General features: G+C 37.3%; 3 protein-coding genes across 4 annotated transcripts in view; 2 read left to right on the forward strand and 1 right to left on the reverse strand.

Moving 5' to 3' along the window:
- Positions 1-4535: 4535 nt before the first annotated feature.
- Positions 4536-14627, forward strand: epor (erythropoietin receptor). Of its 2 annotated transcripts, XR_013816826.1 has the most exons (9): positions 4536-4788; positions 6363-6498; positions 6691-6857; positions 7159-7310; positions 7414-7570; positions 9928-10015; positions 10351-10438; positions 12083-13574; positions 14445-14627. XR_013816826.1 is itself a non-coding variant. In XM_079820962.1 (8 exons), exons 1-8 carry the CDS (start codon positions 4707-4709, stop codon positions 12782-12784), a joined length of 1572 nt encoding a protein of 523 aa, XP_079677088.1. In that variant the 5' UTR covers positions 4536-4706; the 3' UTR covers positions 12785-14627. The 2 variants fall into 2 exon arrangements, 1 of the variants encoding a protein (XP_079677088.1); XM_079820962.1 differs by having other exon boundaries at positions 12083-14627.
- Positions 14628-17168: 2541 nt separating this feature from the next.
- Positions 17169-20948, reverse strand: swsap1 (SWIM-type zinc finger 7 associated protein 1). The gene is made up of 2 exons (XM_079812463.1): positions 20585-20948; positions 17169-18382 (listed from the first exon to the last, which is right to left on the reverse strand). Exons 1-2 carry the CDS (start codon positions 20843-20845, stop codon positions 17825-17827), a joined length of 819 nt encoding a protein of 272 aa, XP_079668589.1. The 5' UTR covers positions 20846-20948; the 3' UTR covers positions 17169-17824.
- Positions 20949-21205: 257 nt separating this feature from the next.
- Positions 21206-22130, forward strand: part of tspan34b (tetraspanin 34b) — a 43706-nt gene continuing 42781 nt past the window's right edge. Inside the window, exon 1 of the mRNA XM_079831533.1 lies at positions 21206-21519. Within this exon, the coding sequence (XP_079687659.1) occupies positions 21242-21519 (278 nt within the window). The 5' untranslated portion in view covers positions 21206-21241. The remainder of the gene's footprint in view (positions 21520-22130) is intronic.

Here is a 22130-nt window from a genome sequence, read left to right on the forward strand (position 1 = left end):
AGTGCCTGCGTGGATCATGGCGTGGATCGCTCGAATGAGGAATCTACGTATACATATCTATGACCCGGCTGGAATTTGACCTCACTGACAGGAAGTGATGGCAGTCTGGAGAGCTAAAGCGTTCGTCTGATATGAAGTGAAATTAATTGCATAAATACCGTCGGGTTTCTCTCAGAAACCGATCGTTTCGTGTCTTAAGACATCAATGTGTCGTCACGAGCCGCGGGGTTTAATTTGAAGTTGTCTGTTTATGTTTTTTTTACTCTAATAGAGTTCGACCCCATTGACAAGCATTATATGAGTGAAACACTGCAACGGTTGGAGTTAAAAATCTTCATTTGTGTTCTACTGAAGAAACAAAGACACCTACATCTTGGATGCCTTAGGGGTAAACAGAAAAACATCAAATTTTCGTTTTTGGGTGAACTATCCCTTTAAGCACTAGAGGTCTCAGAAGGTTTTGAGAAGTTTAGTGTCATCCTCTCGGGCACCTTTAGTGTTTTTATGTCTCTCCTCATTTTCATGGCTTGATCTCTCTTTGACTTGGTGAAACAGCGATGCCTCATTGTGCTGAATATACAGTAGCAAATGTGAGAATTTTGTATTATAAAATAAAACAAATTATTATAGAAAAAGATATAAGGATTGTGTCTGATTATCTGATATTTATTCAATCTTCAATTACAGTCGTTATTATTAAAAAATATATATTTTTGTGACAAATGGTGACCACTGTTAAATAATGTATGATGTTTACATAATATATTTGAAAAATAAAATAAATTATGCAATTATAAAAAATACTGTAAAATTAAACAAAACAATTATATATTTTTTTCTTCATTGTGACTATTTTTACCCCAAAAATTCTTATTATTACAATGTGTCCAGATGTTTTACTTTGTTTAACCTATAGGTAACCCTTTATAATAACTACACGCTATGAAGCATTAGTAAATAGTTAATTCGTCATTTATAAAGCATTAATAGACATTAATAGGCAATTTATAAATACAGCTATAAATGCTTTATTCTTGTATTTATACACTCTACCTGAATTAATCATGAATTGCAGTGGAAAACATGTTAATAAAGCATTTATTAACACAGTGAGTAACTGTTACTATATGTCTAAATAATATGTATAAATTTACATTTAAATAGCTTATTAATCCTTTACTTACACTTTCTAAATGATCTGATGAACCGCTGACAACTCCTACAAAACTGGTTTGTAAATAATGTAATACTTAATTTAGAAGTGATACATTTTTAAAGTATGAAAATACAATTATTAAACACATTACAGATATGCTTATAAATCAAGAATAAAGCATTTATAGCTGTATTTAGAAACGGCTTAGTAATGTCTATGAATACTTTATAAATTATGAATTAACTATTTACTAATGCTTCATAGTTATTATAAAGTGTTAAATTATTATTATTATTTAAATCAGCTTAAAAGCAGTACAGAAATACTACCATGTTATTTATTTATTTGATGTCTTTGCATTACAGTAATGGGAATTGAGGGGGAAATTTTTGCCTTTAATGATCCTAAAATAGGCCTTGTTTCTTTTGATTTTGGAGTCAAATGTGACGTGCTCTTGATCAGTTCTGTGAGATTCACCCAATAGCCTACACTAAAGGTCCAATCAGATCTCAGCAGTGCAGTGGACTCACGAGTGTTGGCCATCTAGTCTTCTCTATCTCTGAGTTTGCACACTCTCCTGGCTGTCCGTTATGTCCAGTGTAGAAAGATAGTGGCTTCACCTTCTGTGCTGAAGCTTTTTCCCGCATTCTCGTCCAATCGGATTATACCAAGCCATGTGACTGTTCTGTAAACGGTGACAGTCAGGTTAAACTCGGTGACATAAGCATTTAAAACATGCTTTCTACGTGTTTTCTACACTTCAACGGTGACTTGCATTGCATTCTAGGTGTACATTTGAATTTCATTGGAATCATCATATTCTTGACCCACGTTTATTATCATTAACTATAGCTAGAATTATTTAATTTTCATGTTATTTTAGTAACATTTTTAGTGATTTCGAAATATGCTTTGCTTTTGTCATTTTTATTTTTATTTTTTCATTGCTGAGAGGTTGCTAGGGTGTTCTTCTGTAGGTGGTTACTATGGCATTGAGTGGTTGCTATGGTGTTCTTCTCTATGTGGTTACTATGGCATTGCTGAGTGGTTGCTAGGGTGTTCTAGGTGGTTACTATGGCATTACTGGGTGGCTGCTAGGGTGTTCTATGTGGTTACTTTGGCATTGCTGAGTGGTTGCTAGGGTGTTCTACTGTAGGTGCTTACAATGGCATTGCTGAGCGGTTGCTAGGGTGTTCTAGGTGGTTACTATGGCATTACTGGGTGGCTGCTAGGGTGTTGTATGTGGTTACTATGGCATTTCTGAGTGGTTGCTAGGGTGTTTTACTGTAGGTGGTTACTATGGCATTGCTGAGTGGTTGCTAGGGTGTTCTAGGTGGTTACTATGACATTGCTGGGTGGTTGCTTGGGTGTTCTAGGTGGTTACTATGGCATTGCTGAGTGGTTGCAAGGGTGTTCTTCTGTAGGTGGTTATTATGGCGTTGCTGAGTGGTTGCTAGGGTGTTCTTCTGTAGGTGGTTACTATGGCATTGCTGAGTGGTTGCTAGGGTGTTCTAGGTGGTTACTATGACATTGCTGGGTGGTTGCTTGGGTGTTCTAGGTGGTTACTATGGCATTGCTGAGTGGTTGCTAGGGTGTTCTTCTGTAGGTGGTTATTATGGCGTTGCTGAGTGGTTGCTAGGGTGTTCTTCTGTAGGTGGTTACTATGGCATTGCTGAGTGGTTGCTAGGGTTTTCTACTGTAGGTGGTTACTATGGCATTGCTGAGTGGTTGCTTGGGTGTTCTACTGTAGGGGGTTACTATGGCATTGCTGAGTGGTTGCTAGGGTGTTCTACTGTAGGTGGTTACTATGGCATCGCTGAATGGTTGCCAGGGTGTTCTAGGTGGTTACTATGGCATTGCTGGGTGGTTGCTTGGGTGTTCTAGGTGGTTACTATGGCATTGCTGAGTGGTTGCTAGGGTGTTCTAGGTGGTTACTATGGCATTGCTGAGTGGTTGCTAGGGTGTTCTATGCGGTTACTACGGCATTGCTGAGTGGTTGCTATGGTGTTCTACTGCAGTTACCATGGCATTGCTGGGTGGTTGCTAGGGTGTTCTAGGGGGTTACTATGGCATTGCTGGGTGGTTGCTAGGGTGTTCTACTTCAGGTGGTTACTATGGCATTGCTTAGTGGTTGTTAGGGTGTTCTACTGTAGTTGGTTACTATGGCATTGCTGAGTGGTTGCTAGGGTGTTCTAGGTGGTTACTATGGCACTGCTGAGTGGTTGCTAGGGTTTTCTACTGTAGGTGGTTACTATGGCATTGCTAAGTGGTTGCTAGGGTGTTCTAGGTGGTTACTATGGCATTGCTGAGTGGTTGCTTACTGGCCCTTAATATTCTGGTCTCTAAATATGGCTTGGATCTCCACTTCAGTGTAAATCCATGAGAATGTTTGCCTCTTTTAAGTCTGAGCACTCAGAAAAGTATAGCACTTTTAAAATTCACCACATTTGAGGGACTATAGATGAAAACTGCATGGCAATTTGTGTTGCAGCACAAAACATCAGCATGTAAATCACAAAAGTAAAGCTCAGCTCGAGGAACTCGCTTTAGTTCCATTTGCGCAAAAAGAAAAGTGACTTTGTGCACTTGCTGGAGCTGATAGCATCTGTAATTTATGACTTTATACCCGTACCTCTGCCAAGTCCTCTGCTTTTATCTGCGTCCCCAGAAAGCTACCACAAAGGGGCTTCCTGGACATTCATTTCCCTGTTGCGCACCACTAACCCACAACCTCCAGAGCCAGAGGAAACCAGGGAAATACATGCACCGTTGACCTGAGTGTGTGTTTGAACGTATGTACCATGAAAAAGACCATTTATGCCTTTTAGAGCATTAGATTAGAGGCCCAACATCTGTTTAATGCACATGGAAGTCATTCTTTACTAAACAGACAAAGCCTTGGCATGATGAAAACCACCTGTGGGCCTAATCGGGTGTCACATTTCCCATCTTAACAATGTGTCCCGGGTTGAAATAACGGTACAGTCCTGTCATAGTGATAATGGTAGTGGGCAGACTGGATCGGCTCGCAATACTTGCCCTTATCTGTGCGTAAGAGAAGCTCAGCGCTGTGCTGATAACGCAGGTTGAGCATAGAAAAACATGAGTGTCAGGCTGTGATAAAAAGAACCGGTTACTTGCTACAGAACAACACCAGTGCAGTTTGCACTCTTAAAAACACACGTGTTGATCGTCGGTGCATTAACCCCTAGATTTAAAAAGTCACATTGTTTTCCTGCTCAGTCCTTTAGGTCGAGTGTGTAATGTTGTTGTTTCTTGAGAGCACTTCAAACACACACATGACAGCATGTCCTCACTCAAGCTCCTCCCAGTAAACAACACACTTTTCGAGGCTCCGCCCCCAAATAGTAAAAAGAGTAAACACTCTGTCTGAACACACTATCAGCTTATCGGATGTGATCCTCGTAACCGCCAATGGTGTCCACAAAACAACAATTTGGTCGAAAAGCCCACCTGGGAAAAGAGGAGACACCTTTGGGAACCGGAGCACAGAGCAGCGATTAGTTTGTGAAGTAAATGGGTGAAGAAAATGAGGAGCGACAGATTGAAAGTTGTTTTCATGCTTTGTCTTGCTTTCGTCACTGCAAGAGGAAAAAGCTTTGAAAGTAAAGGTAAGAAATGTGCCTTTTTATTGTTTGACTCATATGCATATTATGCATATTTCATTAGTTTTTATGTTAACGCTGAATTTTTCTGCATCATTACGGCCGTCTTGTGTCACATGATCCTTCGGAAATCATTCTGATATGATGATTTGATGCTGGCATTTATGATTGTTATTAATGTTGCTGAGTCATATTTTTGTGGATATTTTATCATCTAAAGATTCAAATATCAGGGGAGAGGGGATAAATTAACTTTAATTCAGAAAGGACTCATTAAATTGATCAAAAGTGACAGTAAAAGCTTTAATAATGTTACAAAATATTTCTATTTGTTTTTTAAATGCTGTTCCTTTGATTTTTATATTCATCAAAGAATCCTGAAAAAAAATTCTACAAAAAAAAAAGCTAAATATTCAATGTTGATAATAAGAACTAGTATTAATAATTGACCACCAACAAATTAATTTTCAGTTTTTAATTTAGAAAGCTTTGGTCTTAAATGAGAAGTCAAAACCATTATTTAGTCATAAATGACATGGATCAAAATTATGTAAACAATTTAAATTATGAAAGATAAAGTCATAATTTAGATTTTTTTCTTCTATCATTGTTTGGACTAGGGTTTAATATCTCATAATAAGTACTTATGTCATACTTACACTGACTTTTTATGTTATTATTATGTCGTATAAAATATGACTTAGTATATTGTAATTTTGACTTTGTCATAATTATGACACAAAATGACTTAGTATTTCATAATTATGACTTTTTATGTATTAATTATGAATTTTATTTACCAAAGCAGGACTTTCTAAAGGATTTTCTATGTATAGTATAAATATGAGATGTAAAGTCAAAAATATGACCTAAAAAGTTGAAATTCTGATTAAAGTCAATCGACATAAAAAAGTTAAAAGTATGACATTTTATCTCATAATTTCATCTCATAATTTCACATTTTTAATGTGTAATTTTTAATTCGAAATTATGACTGTGCCAAATTGAGAAAGTCGAAATCATGACAAAAATGTGAAATTCTGATTTAGTCGTAAATTACATAAATCAAAATTATGACAATGTTTAAATTATTAAATTATTAATTTTGAGTTGATCTCATTTTAGACTTATTGTCATACTTGGATTTAGTATGTCATAATTATGACTCAAAAAATGACTTTTTTATGTATTAATTATAACTTTTATTTACCAAAATTATGTATTACTTTGACTTAAAGTCAATTGACATACAGAGTTAAAATTGACAATGTATCTCAAAATGTAAAAATAATTTTTATATTCATCAAAGAATCCTGAAAAAAAAAGTTTCTACAAAAAAAAAAAAGAATAAGCAGCAAAAATTCAACATTGATAATAAGAACTATTATTAATAATTGACCACCAACAAATACATTTTCAGTTTTTAATTTAGTAAGCTGTGAAATATGCATTTTATATAATTTAAAATCATTTTGTATAATCTATAGTTTTATTTATTGAACTTTATTGGACAATTTACAGTTTGCAATTGTCTTTGAATAATGCTGACAATGCTTTCATATTTATATATGTTTTTTCAGTGGCCCAGTTACTCCGAGACGAAACAGAGGACCTTAAATGTTTTGTGGAGGGAAAAAAGGATCTCACTTGCTTCTGGGAAGTGGAGGAAGCGAGGAAGAGTTTACACCATCAGTATACCTTCATGTATTCATACGAGTAAGTGACCGTTTAAGACCAAAGCTAGAAGTCATTTTTGTGTGTTGTTTGCAGAACGTTTTAACACACATATAACACACACTGGTCCCATTTTAAAATATTGACACTGTTTAATAGTATTCATGTCAGTTCCGTTAAATGGTCTCGTTAAAATATCAGCCAACGTTATTTCTTCTTTTCCTATGTTTTCAGGAATGAGGACAAGGTGGCTTGTGCGGTTTCATCTCTGTCTTTGGCCAGTAACAAAACCGTCCTCCTTTGCAAACTGCCCCAAACTCTGTTCTTCACGGCTCTTGACGTGCAGGTTTTCCGCGATGGCCGGATTCTCTATAATCGCAGCCTCAACGTTGAGAACGTCTGTAAGTCTATTAAAAGTGATACGTGAAGAAAATACAGAAGTTGCGATAGTCTTTTCTCCTCTATTGTGACATATATCCGAGTGAAACTGCTTTTCAGACAAGAATAAATGTAGGGCGGGATTTGATTTTATGGTTGTGGTTTGTTATTGGTGGATCTCATGTATAGGTCTCATGGATCTCAAAAATAATGATACGGACAGATTAATCATTTACAATAAATACTGCAATGTTCCATGAAAAAAACCCAGAGAATTGTCCATTTTGATTTCATGCTAAATTTAAGATGTTTTCCCTCTCACAGTGTTTGTAGATCCTCCCAGAAACCTGACGGTCTTGAGCTCAGGAAAGGAAGGGCAGCTGAACGTGAGCTGGCTGCCTCCTCCGCTCAAATACATGGATGACAGTTTGATATACGAGGTCCGATACGCAGAGGAGGGGAGTCACATGGGCAAGGTATGTGCTCTTTATTGTTCTTCATGAGGCCGTTCGTGTAGTTTGAATAAGCCGAAGTGTTGTGTGTGTTGTTGATATTCAGCAGTGAGTTGTCTTGTTGAAGGTGGAGGAGATAAAGGCCAGCACCTTGCTGGTTTTGCGTGGCTTACAGTCCGGCACCAGATACAAGGTGTGGGTCCGTGTCAAACCTGATGGCGTCTCCTACAAGGGCTACTGGAGCTTCTGGACCGATCCTGTGTTTGCAGTCACGCCACCAAGTGGTATGAGGACTTGAAAGCTTCAACAAATAAAACACACGAAAGTCCATTTCCATCACATAGAAAAAAAGCATGCTTTTGTAAATCATAATTATACAGTCTTGTAGTTATGGAGTCAAAACCATGACAAAAATGTGAAATTCTCATTTAGTCATAAATGACATGGATCGAAATTATGAAAACAATTTAAATTATGAAAGATAAAGTCATAATTTAGATTTCTTTTTATCATAATTTGGATTTAGGGTTTAGTATCTCATGATTAGGACTTAGAATGTCATACTAACGCTGACTTTTTATGTTATTGTCATAAAAAAATATGACTTGGTATATCGTAATTTTGACTTTGTCATAATTATGACATAAAAGGACTTAGTATTTCATAATTATGACATAATGATTTAGTATTTCATAATTATGACATAATGATTTAGTATTTCATAATTATGACATAAAATTACTTAGTATTTCATAATTATGACATAAAATTACTTAGTATTTCATAATTATGACAATGATTTAGTATTTCATAATTATGACATAAAATGACTTAGTATTTCATAATTATGACATAAAATGACTTAGTATTTCATAATTATGACATAAAATGACTTCGTATTTCATAATTATGACATGAAATGACTTAGTATTTCATAATTGACATAAAATGACTTAGTATTTCATAATTATGACATAATGACTTAGTATTTCATAATTATGACATAAAATGACTTAGTATTTCATAATTATGACAATGATTTAGTATTTCATAATTATGACATAAAATGACTTAGTATTTCATAATTATGACAAAATGATTTAGTATTTCATAATTATGACATAAAATTTCTTAGTATTTCATAATTATGACATAAAATGACTTCGTATTTCATAATTATGACATAAAATGACTTAGTATTTCATAATTATGACATAAAATGACTTAGTATTTGATAATTATGACATAATGACTTAGTATTTCATAATTATGACATAAAATGACTTAGTATTTCAAAATTATGACACAAAATTACCTAGTATTTCATAATTATGACATAAAATTACTTAGTATTTCATAATTGTGTCTTTTTATGTATTAATTATGACTTTTATTTACCAAAGCAGGACTTTCTAAAGGATTTTCAGGATTTTTCTAATGTGGCAGAATTGGGCAGGCTAATAAATATAAATAAATATGAGCTGTGAAGTCAAAAATATGACCTAAAAACTCCAAATTCTGATTAAAGTCAATTGACATAAAAAGTTTAAATTATGACATTTTATCTAATAATTTCATCTCATAATTTCACATTTTTAATCTCATAATTATGATTTACTATGTCATAACTTCAACTTTTTATCTCATAATTATGATATAGTATGTCATAATTTCAACTTTTATCTAAATTTTTTATTATATCATTACAATTAATAATCTCATGATAAAAGTCGAAATTATGACTCTGCCAAGTTAGTTTTTCTCATAATTATGAGAAAGTCGAAAGCATGACAAAAATGTGAAATTCTGATTTAGTCATAAATTACATAAATCAAAATTATGACTTTTAAAAGTCATAATTTTGAGTTTCTCATAATTTGGACACAATCTCATAATCAGGATTTAGTATGTCATAAGGACTTAGTATTTCATAATTTCACTTTTTTATGTATTAATTATGACTTTTATTTACCAAAGCAGGACTTTCTAAAGGATTTTGATTTAAAGTCAATTGGCATACAAAGTTAAAATCGACATTTTTATCTCAAAATTTAAAAAAATAATTCACATTCATAAAAAATGACACCGTGCCAAGTTATATTTTTTGTCATAATCATGACATAAATGTTTCTATTTCAATATTCCATCTTATGTCATAATTATAATTTTTTATGTAATAATGATGATGTAGTATTTATTTGTTTTATTTGATTTTTTTTATAGTTAAGATTTACAAAAGCATTATATTTATTCTACTGTGTCAGAAACGGACTTCCATAAAAGCATTTTAAGTAGATTCAAATGTATTTATATAGCGCTTTTCACAGGAACCATTGTTTCAAAGCGCTTTAAATGTATGATGTCTATATTTAAAATCTTCATGCCTTATAGGCGCATTTAGCAGATTAGAGATGGGTAATAATACAATTTACATTTTGAGACGATACAAGCAGTCAAGCACTTGAGATTTGCTATATAATATAAACAGTATTGCCCTACCATAGACATCAGTGTTTAGATCTCGACTATAAACATTTATCCCAGTATTTCCAGTGTGATTTGTCTCAAAGGTTTAACATATGCAGGCGAATCGTTGTCATCTAGGAATGAGGAATCATTTTTGCTTCTCTTTTTGTAACAGACATGGATCCGCTGATCGTGTCACTGGTGCTTTTCATCGGATTGATCCTCTGCCTGCTGTCTCTGACTGTGATTCTGACCCACCACAAGTCAGTTCTCACGAATACATGCATAATACCATATTAAATATGTTAATGATAATCACCTCAGACCAACCGTAACCCATTCTCTAAAAGGAAAGATTAAACATTTTTAGAGTAAAAAAAACACACACTTGACTACGTTATTTCAGATTAGCATCTGGGGACATTTTTCTACCCAATATAGTTAAGATACAGTATGTATGTAAGTATGATTGATTGTGTAGGAATGGCTGTGAAGGTAATAGATATGATTCTATAAGTGTGAACTTCACATGCATTAAATCTGCAGACTCTTTCTATTATGAACAAGTGAATCATGAAGGCTTCTGTGCACATTACAGGTTTCTCCTGAAGAAACTGTGGCCTGACATCCCCACGCCAGAGCACAAGTTTCCAGGTCTCTTCACCGTCTACAAAGGGGATTTCAAGGTAATTCATGCATGTTTCCAATTGGCTCTGTCTCTGCACATTTTATAATTTAACATGTGTAACTGACAATAAATGGTTTCCAAATTGGGATTGGTAAAGGAGTAAATGAAAAGTTATATAGCTTATATACAGCAATTTATTTGAAAGAAAATGATACTTTTATTCAGCAAGGATGCCTTAAATTGATCAAAAGTTTAACCGATACAACAAATCAATGTTTATTATTAAATAAATAAATACATTTTTAGTCAAGTCAGTAGTTGCGTTTACATGGACCCTAATAATCCAATCGTAACCGGACTGGTAGCACAATCGGAATAAAAAAAGTCACATGTAACCATGTCAATCTGCATGAATTGGCCAGATCTGATTCAAATTTCATTCGGATTGTAAGGGGTGGTTTATTCCTTTTGTAATCCGATCGAGAGGACATGTATGTAAACTGGAGGATATTGAGAATTCATCTTCCAGAATCTGGCAGTACGTTTTGGGAGTTCATTTTAGTCCATCCTGAAGTCCGTTTTGCAGAGATGGACTAAAAATGAACTCCCAAAACGTACTGCCAGATTCTGGAAGATGAATTCTTCAAACAGTGGTACTAGAGGATGTGGTGCTGGTCCTTCAAGAGTCATTCTCAACCTATCTGTCCATAAAGCCTATAAAAAAACCTTCTTCATGTATTTTACAACACTTCAGCTTATGATTCTTATTTAGTGGGGGTCATTTTTTAGGATTCTTTACCTAACTGAAGTCTCTGAGATCCTGACACCTTGCACTTCTGGAGACTCCAGGTAGGTTGCAGCTCTGGAAAATGGTGGCGCTGGAGACTAAAGGGTTCCTGATGGTTTCACCCTTAATTCTTCACCTTAATTCTTAATTATTTTGCAGTTAACAGGTGTCTTTTCTTCACCACCTGTTTTTGTCTGACCCTGCTGACCCAACGAGCATTTCACTGTCCAATGGTCACGCCTTAACTGCAATGTCTAGTATTGCATTAGTATTGCATCCTTCTCATGGGCATTTAATACTTTTTGACTTTTCAGTCTGAGTTAAATCTCTTTTTTGGCTCAATTTATCTGTAAAAGAAAACATGCCTAATAATTCTGCACACCTGAATATAAGGTGATTTTCATTTCCAGCCTTCATGAACAATTATATATCACTTATACATTATTAAATACTAAATCAATAGTAGTTATTAGGATTACTGTGGTTTGGAATTGGTCAAATGTGCCTGGAAAAAAATATGATCAGAAAATCAACGTGCCTAATAATTCTGCACTCCCTGTAAGTGTCACTGTCACTTGATGATGGATCTGGTGAAGAAGCTGTCAGTGATCAAAATATTGATTTTTTTTTTTTAAGACGTCTTTCATTGTGTTCAAACGGCTGCATTATGACACACAATCAAGTGCCCTGCTCCCTTCAAAGTCCCCACTGTATGGGCTCTACCCTTTGGAGTGAGTAGGGCTCCAAAGGGCATCACTTCCGATTGTAATTTGCCGAATGTTTGCAGCTGTCCTCCTGTCAACAGCTGTATATGGGGAGAACATATTGGAACTGCAAAATCACTGAAAAAAACCCCCATCATCATTAGCACTAGATATTTAGTAACTAACTATTGTGTGTTTCCTCTGCCCTCAGGAGTGGATGAGCCAAAATAACGGCAGCATGTGGGGAAGATCAGTCCATGTGTACACGGAGGAGCTGCCCTCACCTGTGGAGGTTTTGTCTGAGGTTTCTCTGGCCAGCTACAGCACGTCCCCGAAAGAGGAGAGGAAACCTGCGGAGGAGGAAGAGGAGAGCGAGCGTACGGATTCGGGATTAATGGGAGGATGGCGAGAACCTCCTCACGGTCACTGGCTCATGGAGCAACTGAGGGCGCTTCAAGAAAACCCAGAATCTCTCTCCCAGTCAACGTTACTGCAGTCACATGACACCTACGTCGCTCTTAATCAAAACTCCCAGCGTGTGCAAGGAGAAGCCGAGCGGCAGGTGGACGACGATGTCTTCGAGGAGACGGTACCGCTCCAGACGCTCTTTAGCACCGCGGGAACGCCGTCTTTGAGCGCCTCGCACTCCGACCTCGGCTCGCTCCTGCAGAGCTCAGGCAGACTATCCTCGCAATCCAGCTTTGAGTATCCCAACCACACATGGCCCCCCAAAGGGCCGGGATACGCCTACATGGCGGTCGCAGACTCGGGGGTTTCCATGGACTACAGCCCGATGAGCTCGAGCAGGATCGCGGAGCTCGGGAAACGCGGGATCTACACCAATGAATACAAAAACGAGATTTTTGGCCACAGGTGGCCGCTCACCAGTCGACACGTTGAACCTGGATACTGATATTCATTTCAGGATCTTACCGATTTTTGTTTTGATTTTCGCATGATGTTTTTTTTGGGACATATGAAAACACTAGGATCTTTCAGGAGGACATATTCCATCAGATAAAATAAGCTAACATTATAGCATTCCTATGGCAGCTGTTAATGAAACATTTTAATACAGTGTTTCATGTACCACAAATAATACCGGTGGAGAGTTTCCATTTTTAATACATTAATTAGTGGCACTTTCCACAAATAAGCTTCACTTCCATGTCCCTTAAAAAAAAAGGAAAAATGCATTACAAGCTAAATTTCAGCATTTTTGTTTGGGAGAAATATTAAATAAGTTTAATAGTTATTTATTATATCATGAAAAATAGCCAATTTTAAGAGTATCCAAAATCTGTACTCTGAATTATTCAATCATACATATTTTTATATACATAGGTTATATTGCTCAAATGATTAAATCATTTTTGTATATATACATCAGAGTTTAAACTATTCAAACGTCACCAAATGTTTATAACCGGATTGCTGAAATTACAAACTTTACATAAAATAAATGTAAAACCAATCATATTTTTCCCTCCTGAGCTTGATTATCATCATTTCTAAAATTAAGCATCACATTTGAAACACTGATTAAAAACGAAACAAAATAAAAAAATACCTTATTTTTTTACCCTCTTTGTGGAATGTGCCTGATTTGCAGTTCACACGTCATTCTGTTTAAAAATCTCTTGTAAATTGTACATATATATTTTTTTAATGTAAATAATTATTTTTTTTTACTCTAAGTTACAGTGTAATATGTATCTTTCGGATGGAGAAAGTCAACCTGAACAAACATTAGACCTTATGTACAAGTCAGTTGAGTTATATGAAGGATAATTCATCCGTCCGTCCATCCATCCATTTCTTGCTTTACGTCCTGTTTGCATTTGGATAGTTCTTGTGGTGCATTCTGGGAATTCTTGTCTCATTGTTGACATTTGCAACCCATTTTACTTTCATATTGTGGCATTTCTGAGTGGAGCGGTAAACATAACTGTAGCAGGCAGACTTGATTAGATCGTGAACAGTGGGCGTTCCACACCAGAGTTTGTAGTTGATTATGGAGGACTACACCCTTCCTGAAACACCACTAACACACAAGCAGCTTTGGTGACATTAACTGAAAAACAAAGCACTTTGTACTTTCGATGAAATATTACAATAATAATGTGCACTGATGAATCATTCACAAGACCAGGAACGTGAATCAAGAAAGTCAGTCTTGACATTAGAGTTTGTATTATGCAGTCCACTCAACTTACTGTACAGAAACCTTTTACTTTATAATAGCAGTTTAATATGCCAGCGATTCTATATTCTGTGATCCATAAGGTTAAACCAAATATGTTGAATTTGTGAACAACTCGGAGTTAACCAAGATGAATTGTTAATCCCGTCTGTAGGATGGAAACTACACTCTTAAAAATAACGGTTCGAGAAGTGGATTTCTTGCAGTGATGCAATATTATTTTGAATTCCCCAAAGACCTCAAACCATTTTTTCTTAGTGTGAAGAACATTTTAATAATCTAAAGAAACGTTTGTGGAATGAAAAGGTTCCATTGATGTTAAAGTTTCTTCATGGAACCATCGATGCCAATAAATACCTTTATTTTTAAGAGTGTATAAGATAAAAAGCATAATTTCTGACACTTTCACATGTAGTCCTGTCTATCCAATGATACGATCACTGAGTGTTGCTTTATTTCATAATAGCATTGGAAATAAGATTAATCCATTTCTTAATAACTATTTGTCTTTCACTTTTTTCTATCAGCAATAAAGCTACTTTTTTCTACAATGAAAAGGAATTTTATTTGTGTGAACATTCATTTCAGTAAAGACTTCTCATTTACACTTATTTTCTGTTCTCTAAATGAATGCATTTATGTATTTAAAAGGGATAGTTGAAATCAATGCATTGTGTGTGACACATTTTGATATTTTGAAGACTGTTGGTAACCATACCATTTTGGTGACCATTGGCTTCTATTGTATGGAGAGACATTTCTCAAAATATCTTCTTTTATGTTCCACAGAAGAAATGACATGGGGGTGAGTCTTTTATGAACTATCCATTTAATTAACCTTCATTTCATTTCATTTAACTATCCCTAATTTTGGACTTAGAAATGTTAAGAAACATTTTTTTACTTGCAATAACATACAAAAAATTATGGAGCATTTATGAATGCTAATGAATACCAGTTCTAATCTAAAAAGAAAACCACAAATGCTTGCAGAAAGGTTTTTTTTTTTTTTGTTAAATGCAACATAATCGCTGCCTTCGCTCCCCACGTGCATCAATGAGCCTTGGCCGCCCATGACCCTGTTGCCGGGTCACCACTGTTGCTTCCTTGGAGCACTTTTGATAGAGACTGACCACTGCAGACCGGGAACACCCCACAAGAGCTGCAGTTTTGGAGATGCTCTGACCCAGTCGTCTAGCCATCACAATTTGGCCCTTATCAAACTTGCTCAAATCCTTACTCTTGCCCATTTTTCCTGCTTCTAACACATCAACTTTGAAGACTTGCACTGTTGGCACCAATGAAACCAACATGTGGCATTGGCACGAAAGACCAAAGGTTTGGCTATAGTAGCCTGACCATGAATATTGACTTTGTGGAGCTCCCAACTGTTTTGTTCTTGTGGCGTGAGTTGGGCTAGCCTAGAAATCTAGACGCACCCCAGCGGCAGAAATTTTATTTTGCCGCGAGTGTAGTCTAGCAACTCTCGGTAGACCTCAGAGCTGGAAAAACCAAACTCTGGTCAGGCCAATCACATCGTGTATAGAGTCGGTGGGCGGGCTTAACATAATGAAGGAGCGGAGTTGCGGAGGTTCTGCGTGCTACAGGTAAACAAAGAAGCTGACGATCAGCGTCTTTCAAATCGGTTTTGGCCGCTACTCTGGAAGACTTGGAGTTAAGCTTTTCTTTGATAAAAGAACAAAGAATGGCACTGAAGTCATTCGTAAGAAAGGAAGATGTATACAGAGTTTATTCTATCAACTAACGTTAGCTCCGCCTCGGTTGGTTGTGGCGCTATCCAATTGCGTGCAGAGGGAATTTGACAGACAACCGTTTATCCCGCCCCTCGGATTGAGCCCTGCCAATGGTGAGTTTCCAGATCAAACATCTTGATGTGGGTCTGGCTTGTCAGGCTAGAGTTGGACAGCTGTGGTTTTATGTTTTTGGGATACATTCCAGGTTATTACCTGGACAGCCCTTCAGACAGCTTCCTCTTGCATTGACAGTTACTCCTATTGGATGCGATTGGTGGTATACAACTTTAGGAAGATTAGACCCTTCCTATCAGGAGCAGGCCACACAACTCCTGGTCCACGCTCTTGTTCTCTCCAGACTGGACTACTGTAATGCTCTTCTAGCGGGCCTTCCTGCATGCACTTTCAAATCCTTGCAACTGATCCAGAATGCAGCGGTGAGGGTGGTTTTCAATGAGCTGAAGAGAGCGCACGTCACGCCTCTCTTCATCAGTCTGCACTGGCTACCAATAGCCGCTCGCATCAAATTCAAGGCACTGGTGCTCGCCTACAAAGCAACCACTGGCTCTGCACCAATATACCTAAACTCGCTTGTTCAGACTTACCCTCTAGAAGCTTACGTTCTGCAAGTGAACGACGCCTTGTGGTACCATCCCAAAGAGGCATGAAATCGCTCTCACGGACCTTTTCCTGGACTGTTCCCACCTGGTGGAATGACCTGCCTATCTCAATCCGAGCGCCCGAGTCTGTAGCCATTTTCAAAAAACACTTTTCCAGCAGTCCCTGACCAATCAGGAATAGCATTTATCACTCTATTCATTTTCTGTTTGTTTATTTAAAAAAAAAAAAAATTCTGTCCTATGTGTTCTGAGGGTGCGTCTCAATCAGCTCCCTAGTTCAGTAGTCAGGGCACTGATCAGGGAGTCTGCCCATCAACTTGTGTCCTGATCAGTGCCCTGACTACTGAACTAGGGAGCTGATTGAGACGCACGCTGAGACTTGTTACAGCAGTTGTTGCCCTTGACTGTTTTAGTTGCTTCTATTGCTCTCATTTGTAAGTCGCTTTGGATAAAAGTAGGGCTGTGCAATATTGAAGAAAAATGCGATATCCTTGTTAAATAATGCGATATTCGTTACGATATTGCTTTAAGTGTGTAAAATCTATCACTTAAAGCATAACCGACTGTGTTTACATGAATACTCATCGAGACAGCCATTTTGACATAACTGTGTGTGTATTTGACAGTTCGAGTGTGTAACAAGACACGAAAAAAAGAACAGCTTGTGCGCACGTTTCGGTGTGTGTGTCAGACAGCGCGAGACTGCAAGGAGTTGTTTTTCGCAAGTTATTGCGTTTAATAACTCTTTTTAATGTCAAGCAAGTCACATAAGTAACAGTCGTGTGCCCAGTCTATTCTCTGCTATATGCGTCGACCTAAAACATACACTTTTCACAATGTTGAAGTAGCCTATTAAAATCATTCAGATATTGCGTGCCCTTGCGATATGCATATTGCGATATATTGTGCAGCCCTAGATAAAAGTGTCTGCTAAATGACTAAATGTGGTATGCCGACATTACCCTGGATAGCATAGTTCCCAAGACACCACAAAGGCTTGCTGTCCAGGTCACAGAGCAGGTTATGTTCAGAGAGTGAGTTGCTATGGCTTTTTACATACCTTGAAAGTTACCTCCGTTTTTGGAACCGAAAGTTGAGGTTATCCACTTACTTACTCATAAACATACTTGGGTACGTCACATAACCTGCTTTCTGGAATACCCCCCAGATGATGTACAACAAATAAACGCTGCCATTTGTTTCATACTTTAGAAAACTTTAAACATTCAAATAGTTTCTACATTGGCAATATAAACTCTGCATGTATAGTTGACTGAGATACAAAATATCTGAATTTAGTGTTACTTTGTCAACATTACACTAACATTCCTATAAATCAAGTATAGCCGGTCGAACGTATTGTGGAATATGAACATTTATTTGCGGTCTTCACATCGCTCATTTTCCTGTTTGCTTTTGTCCCGCCGGTCCAGAATCTGCTGTTCTCCACCGATGGCTGGACGAAACTCCAGAGCGCCTCCTGCCTGCAGCACCATGTGCCACTGCTGTCCCTGACGGGCCGCCGAAGGGCACGTGTCGGACAGATACACCTGCCACTCATTCTGCCCCGCTACTTCCTCAAAGGTGCACCTCACCTGCAGGTAACGGTCCAGCACAGAAAGGAGAAGATCAGGGGCTTCACTACTGTCCCGACTGCCTTCACATTCACTCTGAAAAGAGACCATGACCCTGCACAGGCCCGGGCCGTCAGCTCTGTTCTGCTGGATCTGTGTGAGAAAAGCAGCCGTGTCGTGCAGGAGGGCCGCCACGTGGGCCACAGGGCTCGGGTCGTCCTGTAGCCCTTGCAAATACCGCTCCAGACCGTCCACGATGATCAGAGAGGGAGGAGACGCAGCCTCGGACGTCAGCTCATGAAGGGACGCCACATCCTCAACCAGCTCCCCCAAAGTCTTCACATACACAAACTTCACATTCTGTAAGTGAAGATGCATGGAAACTTTTATTCAGGACAAATTATATTTGGCATTTTCCTCTCATTAACCCTGTAAAACCTGAAATAGATTTTTTTTTTTTAATAGAACGGTTTATTGAATATTTAGAAAAAATAAATAAAAGAACATTTAAAAACAAAACTTTGCACGTGTTTATGCATAAGGCTTTTATGGCACAATTCTTCCCCTATGCTTTCACTTTTCTTTAATCTAAACAATGTATGATGATATAATTACATTTCAGAGCTCAAACTCGAGGAGAAAAAGCACTTTGATTTTATTTAGAGGCCCAAACTGAGCAAAAATATGCTATTTAGTGCAGATGCTGAGATGGTTATGGTATGGTGGATAAAAAATAAAGCAATGAGATCTTTATAACCGTATTTAGACTACTTACATAAAACGGCTATAAATATCAGTCGTCACTTTAAATCTGCTGATAATATGTCTTAGTAAGATATTTAAATGCTTAGTTTTATGATCAAAGCTCTGTAGTTTTAAAACATGTAATGCAATAAAATAAACGTTCCTCAAAAGTCTGATGGATCATAATTGATACTTCCATTTTAAAAAACAAAACAACTGTTTGGTTATTCAGTTGCTTCAGTGCAGTAAATGTTCATTATGAAATATTGATAGCAATATAAAAGCTATTGCGTTTTCTTTTTTACAGCCAAAAAAAAAGATTTTACAATTATACTAAAAGGCCTTTTACTTAATAAAAAAAGTATAACCTATCAGATGGCATATATGTGTGCAACAGGTTTTTCGGCAAAGTTTTGATCATGTCGATAACGCATTTCTGACTGAATTATTTTGTATTACATGTTTTTTTTTTATTTATTATTAACCTCCTTAGCTCTGGGACAATTTTTGGGGGATTTCCCTAAATTTAAAAGTTTCCCATACCCACATACAGTGGTCTCTAAATACACCATCGTGGTGTCATTTTACAGGAAACCCTTTGAAGTTACATAAAACACTGCTAAAAATTATAAACATGTAAGTATATGTTGTCTGAGCCCCCCACCCACTTTTTTTTGGTTATAAATTAATTTTTGAAAGTGTGTAACTGGTTCTGTGTGCTCTAGCACCCTGCAGACAGTTTTGGCTGTTTCCACTAGATGGCAGTAAATACTGAAAAATTAGTGAATTAAGCCCCGTTTCCACCGAAATTACCCGGAACAATTTGTACCGGGACCTTTTTTCCCCCCAGACCTGCTACTAATATTTACTGAACGCAGAATGTACCTCACAAGACTTTTAAAAATGCCGGATAAAATAAAATGCTACGCGAGCTCAACCAATCAGCATGTTCAGCGCACAAGTCCCACCCCCGAAAGTTCCTGAACTTTGAAAAAGTAATACCTCGCGAGCAGGGACGTTTGGAGGGGGAAATATTTACCCTGAACTTCATTTAGACCCTGGTTCCCGCGGTCAAAACACACCGAGTACCTCCCCAAAGTCCCTAGTTCCTGGGGAAAGTTCCTGCGGTGGAAACGCGGCTTTACTGAATTTTGTCTGTATCATGTTGAATGCAAGATTTATTCAGATGAATCTGGAATATTGCCTTTTTTATGTAGATTCCGCCTACCCAAATCTCTCCAATATACAAGTCTCCCCATACAGTGGTATAAATGCAAAAAAACGTCCAGTGTTTGCTGACATACGCTAGAAACAGCCCAAACTGTCTGCAGGGTGCTAGAGCACACAGGGTCTGAGATATACACTTTCAAAAATGAATTTATAACCAAACTATCAAAAAGCGCCTCTTTTTGGGGGGGTTAATTACAGCTCAGACAACATATACTTACATGTTTATCACTTTTAGCAGTGGTTTATGTAACTTCAAAGGGTTTCCTTTAAAATTAAACAAAAATTGTGTATTTAGAGACCACTGAATGTGGTTATGGGAAGCTTTTTTCAATGTGGGTAGGCCAAATCCAGGCGGAAATGGTCCTAGAGTAATTTAGTGTAAATAAGTTACTTTTTTGTAAAAACAAATGCCAAAGAGATGCATGTCTCCAAAAAGTAGAGACTCTAAACTTTCAAATGGTACCACATATGAGGTCAGAGCATTTACAAATTAAAGTATATACTTGAAGATGTCATTCCTTATCAGGGGTCCTTGGAGTTTAAGAGGTAAATTAAGTTGAGGCTCTTCAAGCGATGCATTGTTATTACCTTCAGACTCTCTAGTTTTAGTCCAGGTACTGAAGCCCTCAGGGAAACCGGTAGAGACTGAAAAGGGGTCTGTGTGAAAAACAGCACTTTGAGCCCTAGATCTGTGGCAGCTGTCACGGCGGATAGAAATAACACAGATCTACTGATGTTTACATCCCCCAACAATAGCGTGTTTCCTTCTACACTACAGGGAAACAGCAAATCACTCCTTCCCGTTCCTGAAGCAAACCGTCTGAAAACGACTCCTAAAATATCAGCCATCACAATTTGCGTAAAATGGTTAATTTAATATGGCTTATCTACAGCAAGCAACAACGTGAAGGTAACATGCATCATACTCTCTTCTCCCGCGAATTTGACGTCCGACACTCTCCGCATCTGATTGGCTGCCATAAAAGAGAGCTCACGGTTGATTGGTCAAATCAATGTGTCGGTTGGAAATGCATATTAAATCATCCTCGTCTTAATTTCCAAAAATATATATTTTATCGTAAACATTATTCATCTACAAAAAAAGTAATCAGATAAAAAAAATACTAACTAAAATAAAAATCGGAATAAAATAAAATGTTAAAATAAAAAATCCACTTCCTTTAAGGCTACACACAGCACTTCCCTTTAAGACAAAACATAACAACCCAACAGCTGATACAAAACATGGCGGCGGTAAACACAGACTCGAAAGCCACCGGAGAGCAAATTAAAGCCATTTTACGCCGCTGCAGGGGTCGACCCCGGCTGACAGACGCGGACCGGGCGCAGCGGCGGTTGGAATCGCGGAAGAAGTACGACGTGCGCCGGGTTTATCTGGGAGAAGCACACCAGGTCTGGAGCGAGCTGCGCCGGCGCACGAGCCTGAGCGACGCGGGGCTCGCGGAGTATTTAATCCTGCTCAATTCGGCATATGGAGAAAAATACCAGCAGAAATACGGCAGGTAGATACTCAACTTGATAAGTGACCCATAAAAGCCATATTTGATCATGCATTACTCAAAACCAATAAGTTGGGTAAATGTCCAATAAATGCATGCATGTGTGTGGACTGTTGTGCACAGCTATTCTTGTCTTATACAACCAAGTTCGTTTGCCTTTTTTATCTTGCAAGTGTTGCCTGAATCTGCCATTGATTGGGCTTATTGATGTATTGCTTTATTTTAGTTTGTTTACATGTATTGCTCTAGTCTAAACTAAAAAGTGCCATGTTTTTCCTGGAAAAATACTATACTGTACATGGCACCTACTGTCATAGTGCCATTGTAGCTTCTTGGAGTACAATGCAAGCACCATGGTACATGAATATAGTCATAATTTAGTATACCATGACATTTCCTTATGCATCACTTTACTGTATATAGTAATGCATCCCACAATGCAATGTGCTTGATTTGGCCTGTGATGAATGAACCAAAAGTAGGCTCCTTGTTTAATTTAATTGTCAATAGATGTTTTTGACTGACTTGTGTCGAACTCAAAAAGAGATATTTAGCAGAAAGTGTAAGCTTTTCTCAATACAGTGAAAGTAAATGGGGACCAGAGACAGCTGTGG

Source organism: Gobio gobio, assembly GCF_949357685.1.
Source record: "Gobio gobio genome assembly, chromosome: 1".
Classification (NCBI taxonomy): domain Eukaryota; kingdom Metazoa; phylum Chordata; class Actinopteri; order Cypriniformes; family Gobionidae; genus Gobio; species Gobio gobio.

Coding starts and splice junctions, on each gene's coding strand:
- epor (XM_079820962.1), top strand. CDS start 4,707: ATGAGGAGCGACAGATTGAAAGTTGTTTTCATGCTTTGTCTTGCTTTC. Junction 7,311..7,413: donor AGGGGAGTCACATGGGCAAG/GTATGTGCTCTT, acceptor GTCTTGTTGAAG/GTGGAGGAGATAAAGGCCAG. Junction 7,571..9,927: donor TGCAGTCACGCCACCAAGTG/GTATGAGGACTT, acceptor TTTTTGTAACAG/ACATGGATCCGCTGATCGTG.
- swsap1 (XM_079812463.1), bottom strand. CDS start 20,845: ATGGCTGATATTTTAGGAGTCGTTTTCAGACGGTTTGCTTCAGGAACG. Junction 18,383..20,584: donor TAAAACTAGAGAGTCTGAAG/GTAATAACAATG, acceptor CTTCACTTACAG/AATGTGAAGTTTGTGTATGT.